This window comes from Elephantulus edwardii, unplaced genomic scaffold (assembly GCF_000299155.1).
Source record: "Elephantulus edwardii isolate Elephantulus edwardi_28Jun2011 unplaced genomic scaffold, EleEdw1.0 scaffold00166, whole genome shotgun sequence".
Lineage (NCBI taxonomy): Eukaryota > Metazoa > Chordata > Mammalia > Macroscelidea > Macroscelididae > Elephantulus > Elephantulus edwardii.
Window position 1 is genome coordinate 4,286,781 of NW_006399916.1, and position 8,191 is coordinate 4,294,971.

Consider the following 8,191-nt stretch of genomic DNA (forward strand, 5'->3'; position numbering starts at 1 on the left):
GCAATCCTATGTACAACAGCCCTGAAACCTGCTCTATCCTGTGCCAACTTTACTGTCTCTGACACACTGACTCCATTTACCCAGTCACTGTATCAATCCACCTCACTGAGGATCTTCCTCTCTTACACTGTCCCTCCACCCTCCCAAGCATGATGGTCCTCTCCAAGGACCAGTCCCTCCTTGCAACATGTCCAAAGTATGTCAGACGGAGCTTCAGAATCCTTGCCTCCAAGGAGCACCCTGGTTTCATGCTCTCTAGGACGAACCAGTTGTTCTCCTGGCAGTCCATGGTATATTCAATACTCTTCTCCAGCACCACAGCTCAAAGTAGCAATTCTCTTTCTATCATCCCTAGTCACTATCCAGCTCTCTGATGCATAGCAAGCAACTGTGAAGACTATGGCCTAGATTGGGCGCACCTTTGCCTCCAGACTGATGTCGCTGCTTTTCAGTACTCTGCAGAGGTTCCTGACAGCACACTTTGCCAATGCAATTCATCTCCTGATTTTCTGGCTGCTGGTACGATTAGTGTTGATTGTAGAGCCAAGCAAACTAAAGCTATTAACAATCTCAATCTTTTTACCATCCATAATGATGCTGCCAATTGGCCCAGTGGTGAGAATCTGTTTTCTTGATGTTGAACTTCAATCCATACTGAAGCCTACAGTCCTTCAAGCGCTTCAGGTCCTACTCAGTTTCAGCAAGCAGGGTTGTGTCATCTGCATAACTCAGGTTATTGATGATTCTTCCTCCAATCTAGATGCCACATTCTTCCTCATACAACCCAGTCTCCCAGGTATATATCACATTTAAAATTGCCTCCTCAGCAGTATGCAGCTAAAGAGTCTTTGCTCAAGAAGGGCAAAACTGACCACTGTAAGTTGGCCATACATCCATCTGCCTGGCAGGTAATATTTTTATTTTTTATTTTTGCAGAAAGTTAAGCCTACAACCTTGAGATAGTTTTAATGAGACACACAAAATCAATTTTAATTGCCCCACCTACTTCAAACTCATTAAGTATTCATTTTTAAACTCACTACTTATTGAAGATGGAGTTCTGGTGGCCTACTGGCAAGAAGCTGCACTGTAATCCCCAAGGCATGCTATTTGAGGCCACGAGATGCTCCACACCAGAAGGATGTGCAATCTCCTCCTGTCCAATTAACTGCCTCTGAAAACCCACTGGAGGGTCAGCTATGGGTCAGTTCCAATTCTACATTTGTTGTTGTTGTTGTTGTTGTTGTTGTTGTTATGTGCCGTCAAGTCGTTTGTGACTCATAGCGACCCTATGTACAACAGCCCTAAACCGTGCTCTATCCTGTGTCAATCTCATTGCCTCTGACACACCCATCCCAAGTACCCCAGTCACTGAATCAATCCACCTCATAGAGGGTCTTCCCCTCCTGCGCTGTCCCTCCACTCTACCCAGCATGATGTCCCTCTCTAAAGACCTGTCTCTCCTTACAACATGTCGAAAGTATGTCAGACAAAGCCCTAGAATCCTTGCCTCCAAGGAGCAGCCTGGTTTAATCCTCTCTATGATGAATCTGTTTGTTTTCTTGGCAGTCCATGGTACATTCAATACTCTTCTCCAGCACCACAGCTCAAAGGCGTCAATTCTCCTTCTATCCTCCCTAGTCATTGTCCAACTCTCTGATGCATACCAAGTGATTGCAAAAACTATGGCCCATATCAGGCGGACCTTAGTCTCCAGAGACACTGTTGCTCTTGAGTATTTTGGAGAGGTCCTTAACCGCAGACTTTCCCATCGAAATACATTTTTTGATTTCCTGGCTACTGGTGCCAAGAGTGTTGACTGTGGAGCCAAGCAAACTGAAGCTGTGAACAATCTCAATCTCTTCGCCATCCATCCTGATGCTACCGATTGGTCCAGTGGTGAGAATTTTTGTCTTCTGGACACTGAGCCTCAGTCCATATTGAAGGCTGCAGTCCTTGACCCTCTGCAGTAAGTGCATGAGGTCCTCCTCAGTTTCAGCGAGCAAGGTTGTGTCATCTGCATAACGCAGATTGTTGATAGATCGTCCACCAATCCTAATGCCACACCTCTCCTCATAGAGCCCAGCCTCTCGGATAATCTGCTCTGCATACAGGTTGAAAAGGTATGGAGACAGGACACATCCCTGACGTACACCCTTCCCAATTTTGAACCATGCAGTGTTGCCCTGCTCTGTTTTGACGACTGCCTCTTGGTCCAAGTATAGGTTTCGCATTAGCACGATTAAATGTTCTGGGATTCCCATTCTTCTCAGAGTCAGCCAGTTTGTTATGATCCACGCAGTCAAATGCCTTTGCATAATCAATGAAACACAGAAAGACATTCTTCTGGTATTCTCTGCTTTCAGCTAAGAGCCATCTAACATCAGCTACAATATCCCTAGTACCACGACCCCTTCTAAACCCAGCCTGGACTTCTGGCAGTTCTCTGCTGATGTACTGTTCCAGTCGATTTTGGATAATCTTCAGTAGAATCTTCCTTGAATGTGAAATCAATGATATTGTTCTGTACTTTCCACACTCAGTTGGGTCGCCCTTCTTTGGGATGGGAACAAATATAGACCTCTTCCAGTCAGTTGGCCAAGTGGTTGTTCTCCAGATTTCTTGGCACAACTTGGTGAGCAAATCCACGGCAGCATCTGTTAGCTGAAATATGTCAACTGGTATACCATCTATTCTGGGGGCCTTATTTTTTGCTATTTCCTTCAAAGCAGCTTGAACTTCTGCCTTCATCACCATAGGCTCTGACTCAAATCTATTTCATTAAATTCTTCCGTATCTGCCAATTCCTTTAGGTACAATGACTCAGTATATTCCTTCCATCTTCTTTTGATACCTCCTGGATCATTTAACATTCTACAGTACTCAACAAAAACAACAACAACCTATTGAAGAGGATCTCTTTGAGCATGATTTTGCTTGACATAGTGCCTTTACCTTATCCTTAATGACATTTATATTATGTACAAGAATAGGGAAAGAATTACAGCTACAAAGTAAATAATAAAAATGGTTCACATACCTAATAAGTCAACTACTTCAAGAATTCCCCACCCTTTCTACTGGCCAAGAGTCTCTAACAAGTTTACTCAAAAAAAGCAATTGCCTTAGCTCAGATCTTTATTCAGGGCCCTAAGAACAATGACACATGTTTTTAAAGATGTTCACCACCACACAAAACTAGGGTAAGCCATTTACTGCCCGGGACTTAGGCTGGCACATACAGCCACTGGTCATTCTGGAGCTCCCGCAGCAGCCCAAGGCCTAGACAGGATCCTGGATCTTCTCTGTCTTCCCCTCCTCTAATCCTACCTTAAGCTTTTGCATTCTACCTGTCTAAAGGCCTGGGAAGGGCTGAGACATAAACTTCCAAGGCCAGTTTTAATCAAAAACACAAAATCTCGGTAAAGAAATAAATCCCTTTTCCTCTGAAAATTGCTTTACAGTTGTGTGAAGATAATCCAAGCCTGTTTTCCATCTACCTCCTTGCCGAAAGTGGGCCTACCTGCCGCTATCCTCCTGCCCAAGCTATTCCCCCACCCACGCTGTTCTCTCGCACATGGTGGTCATGAGCCTGGTCATTTTGTGCTGTGACCACGTGTGAGCCTCGTTACACCAGCACAAGGCCACATTTGTTCTTCCACTCTGCATCCACCATGGTCCCTATCATATAGGAGGACGGTGATATATGTTTACATTATTTTTATTCTTGACTCCCTGTGTCTACTACAGAAATTACATTCGACTAGACTTGCTTTCAATCTTTGTCCCAAGTAAAAAGTGATTTTCCAGAAGCCAGTTACCGGATTATGGATGACATTTTGCAGGTTGTTTAAGGACAACATCATTCTTTTCCTTATTGTTGAATGAGTCTCTCTTCAGCTTACAATCTGTAATTTTAAGTACGTTTCATCTAAGGATCCCCGAATTGAAATTGAAGCACCTGCGTGGTATCAAACAGAAAAAGAAAAATAAGCATGCATCCTTTTGTGTCCCATAGCTCCTTTCAAATGACAATTAGTTTATTTGTATTTACCAAATAACAAGAGGTCATTAAAATCAAAGCTCTCATATCAATTATTTTCTGGTGTACACCGACATCATAAATAATTTCGTATTCTGAGTGTAGAAATAGTGATTTTAAATACATCACCTTGAAATCAGTCCTGTCCAAAAATCTCAAAAAGTTAAATAAGTTTACTGAAAACAGACAACCAGAAAAGTCAAACTGTAAACTATCATAACTGTAAAGCAAAAAAAAAAAAAAGGGGGGGGGAACAAATTGATTAATTATGAGTTTACCAGTAGAGAAGAAGTTTAGATGTTACAAAGACATAACAAACTTTTAAAATTAGGAAGACAAAATAAATATGCTACAGAAGAACCACAAACACAGTAAATAAATATTTGATTCAAAGTGAGAAAATTCTAGAAAACAAAAGATTTTACAATAAAAGTACATACTGGACATTTTCCAGCAATGCTCATATGCTTGGCCACAAAAAGACCTGATAAACTTAAAAACACTGAAATAAAGCAAACCATCTTCTCAGATCATATTATAAAGTCAGAAATCAATTCTAGAATGATGGAGGGGAGAGATTTAAATACATGGAAACCTGACACACCCTGCTGAAAAACTACTGAGTAACAGAGAAAATTAAACCATGAAATTGCTTAGAAGCAAATGAGAATATAGCAAAAACAAGAGATCAAAGGACAATTTATAGCAATCGTTGCATATACTTAAACAAAAAAGAACAATTTAAATCAATACCTTAACCCAATAACTCCAACAATTTGGAAAAACAAAGCAAACAAAACCCTAGTTTCCTGAAGAAAGAATATAATAAAGGTTAGAGTACAAACAGAGGAAAGCAAGGCAAAGAATAAGCAAGGCTTTGAAAACTTAACAACATTGACAATCCACTGCTTAATGTAACAGCAAGAAACACAAATGGGAAATACCACCATAGAAATGTAATAGGATACTATGAAGAACTTTATTCCTATAAATTTTAACCCTAGAGAAAGAAAGAAATTTTTACAAACATACTGCTTATCTAAACTAACTCAGACAGAGGTAGAAAATTCAAACCAGATCCAGTTCAGGTGGTTTAATGGTAAGAAATTGTGTTATTAATGCAAAGTACATGATTCAAATCCACTAGTCAATTGCTGTGCAAGAAATGGATAGGCACTCCCTTGTGATTTACTGCCTCTGAAAACCTACTGGAGGGTCAGCTATGGGTTGGTTTCAACTTGATGGTACACATGGCATCACTGCAAAAGAAGAAATTGAACAAGTTACTAAAAAGCTCCAATAAAAAAAAGTCCTGACCCAGACACCTTCAACTGGAGAATTCAATAAAACATGCAGAGAATGACTGATATAAATTCTATTCCAATATTTCAGAACCAAGCAAAGGACATAACATTTCTGAAGTCATTCTATGAAGCAAATAGAGCTGTAAAACCAAAGCCGAGTAAAGACAACTGAAAACAGAACTTTGACCAGTATGCTTCACAGACACAGATGCAAAAATTCTTAGTAAAACCCTAGCCAACAGAATTCAACATTACATCAAAAGAACAAGTCAGACTGATACCAGGTATGCAATCACTGTATGCTAACAATCTAAGAGAGACAAGCAAAAGAACCACAGGATGCATTTGATAAAAAGCCAACATCAATACTGAATAAAAACATTCTCAGTAAAGTAACAACAGAAGGGAAATTTTAGAATTAAAACATATACACTAAATCAACGGCCAACCTCATCACAGAGGAGAGCAAGCACTTCCCTGCCTAGAAAAACAGGTCCTTTCTCACCACTCCTACCCAACACCAGGACTTCTAGCATCTGAAGGGGAAATGAAAGTGTTCAAGCTGATTGGACTGAAGAAGTAAAACTCTATTTGCAGATATGATTCTAAAAAAATATGAGACACCCAACATGAAAATGACTAGGAATAACTGGAAAGGAAATCAGGAAAATGTTGTTGTTAGGTGCCAGTGAGTTGCCTACAACACACAACCACCCTATGAACAGATCTGAATCCTGTCCTGTCCTGCACCATCCTCATTATCTGACACACTAGCACCCATTGCTACAGACATTGTGTGAGTCCATCTTGCAAAGGGTCTTTTCCTCCACCTTTCCTAGCATAATAATCCTTGCCAAAAACCAGCCTCTCCCAGCAACACGTCCAAAGGATGAGAGGTCTTCAGCTTTGCCTCTAAGCAGCACTCTGGCTGTACCTTCTCCAAAATGTATCTGTTTGTTCTTTTGGCAATACCGGGATATTCAGTACTCTCCAACAGCACAGCTCACAGGCTTCAATTCTTCTGTCATCCTTACTCACTCTCCAGATGCACAGTAATAATTGAAAGGACCATGGCCTGAATCAGGCACACTATAGTCTTTGAACTGACTTCATTGCTCCTCAGTACTTTGGAGAGGTATCTGATAGCTGACTTGGCCAATGCAGTATGTCTTCTAATGCCCTGACTGCTGTTACCAAGGGTGATGATAGTGGATCCATGCAAGATGAAATCACTGACAATTTCAATCTTTCGTCCCTCTATCACGATGTTGATTACTGGTCCAGTGGTAAGGATTTTTGTCTTCTTGATGTTGAGATACAATCCGTATTGAAGGTGGTAGGCCTGATCTTCTGCAGTGCTTTAAGTCTCCCTCACTTTCAGCAAGTGAGGTTGCATCACACAGGTACATGAATTGTTGATGGATTTTTTTCCAATCCTGATGCCACATTCTTCTTTATAGAGTCCAGCTTCTCAAATGATTTGTTCAGCATACAGGCTGTATAGGTCTGGAGAAAGGATACAACCCTGACATACACCTTTTCCAGTTTTACACCATGCAGTGTTCCCTTGTTTGGACAACAACTTCTTGGTCTAAATATAGATTTCATATAGGTACAATTAGGTGTTTTGAGATTCCCAGCTTTCTCTTTTAGCCATAATTTGATAGGATCCACAAATTCAAATGCCTTTGCATAGTCAGTAAAACAAATAGATATTTTTCTGGTATTCGTTGCTTTCATCTAAGATCCATCATATTCCTGGGGCCACAGCCTCTTCTAAATCCAGCTTGAACTTCTGGAAGCTCTCTATCTATGTACTGTTCTAGCCATTGTTTAATGATTTTCAGCATTATTTTGCTTGCATGCATTATTGATGATATTGTTCAATAATTTCCACATTCTGTTGGATTTTCCTGAGAATGGGAACAAGTATGATCTCTTCCAGGCAGATGTCCTCCAAATTTTCTGGTCTAGACTGGTGAGCACATCCAGCCCTATGTCTGTCATCTGAAATATGTCAATTGTATCCCATCAATTCTTATAGTCTTGTTTTTTGCCAATGCCTTCAGAGCAGTTTGTCCTTCTTATTCATTACCACTGGCGCTTGATCACATGGTAATGAATATCTATGAAGAATGTGACATCAGGATTACAGGATGATTCATCAATGACCTCTGAATGCAGATGACACAACACTGCTTGCAAAAAGTGAGCACTTGAAGTATTTGAGGCAGAAGATCAAACATTGCAGCCTTCAGTATGGATTATATCTCAAAATGAAGAAAACAAAAACTGTTACCATTGAAACAATAGGCAACATCGAGATTAATGCAGAAAAGACTGAAACTATCAATGACTTCATTTTACTTGGATCTACAATCAATACACTTGGTACCAGCAGTCAGGAGATTAGGAGATACACTGCACTAGAAAATCCTGTAGTCAGGGACTTCTTCAAATTATTGAGGGGCAAAGGTCTTAGTTTGAGGAATAAGGTGTGCCTGATTCAGGCCACGGTCTTTTCAATCACTATGCATCTGAGAGCTGGACAATGAATAAGGATGACAGAAGAATTGATGCCTTTGAACTGTGGTGCTGGAGGAGAGTACGGAATACCCCCTAGACTGCCAAAAGAATAAACAGATATGTCTTGGAGAAAGTGTACCCAGAAGGCAAAAGATGATGAAGCTTCATCTTACAAACTTTAGGCATGATGCTAGGAAAGGCTATTCATTGGAGACAGACATCATGCTGGAGAAGGTGGAAGGTCAATTAAAGAGAAAAAGACCCTTAAACTAGGTGAACTAACATAGTAACTGCAAAAATGGCCTTGAGTGAGTCAGAG

General features: G+C 40.6%; 1 protein-coding gene across 2 annotated transcripts in view; it reads right to left on the minus strand.

Annotated features, from left to right (window-relative positions):
• The window catches only part of LGALS8 (lectin, galactoside-binding, soluble, 8), an 18,626-nt gene extending 14,760 nt beyond the window's left edge, over nt 1-3,866 (minus strand). For both annotated transcript variants that reach the window (XM_006895375.1, XM_006895374.1), the window contains exon 1: nt 3,822-3,866. In XM_006895375.1, coding sequence (XP_006895437.1) covers nt 3,822-3,866 — 45 coding nt within the window. The remainder of the gene's footprint in view (nt 1-3,821) is intronic.
• Between the last annotated feature and the right edge of the window lie 4,325 nt (nt 3,867-8,191).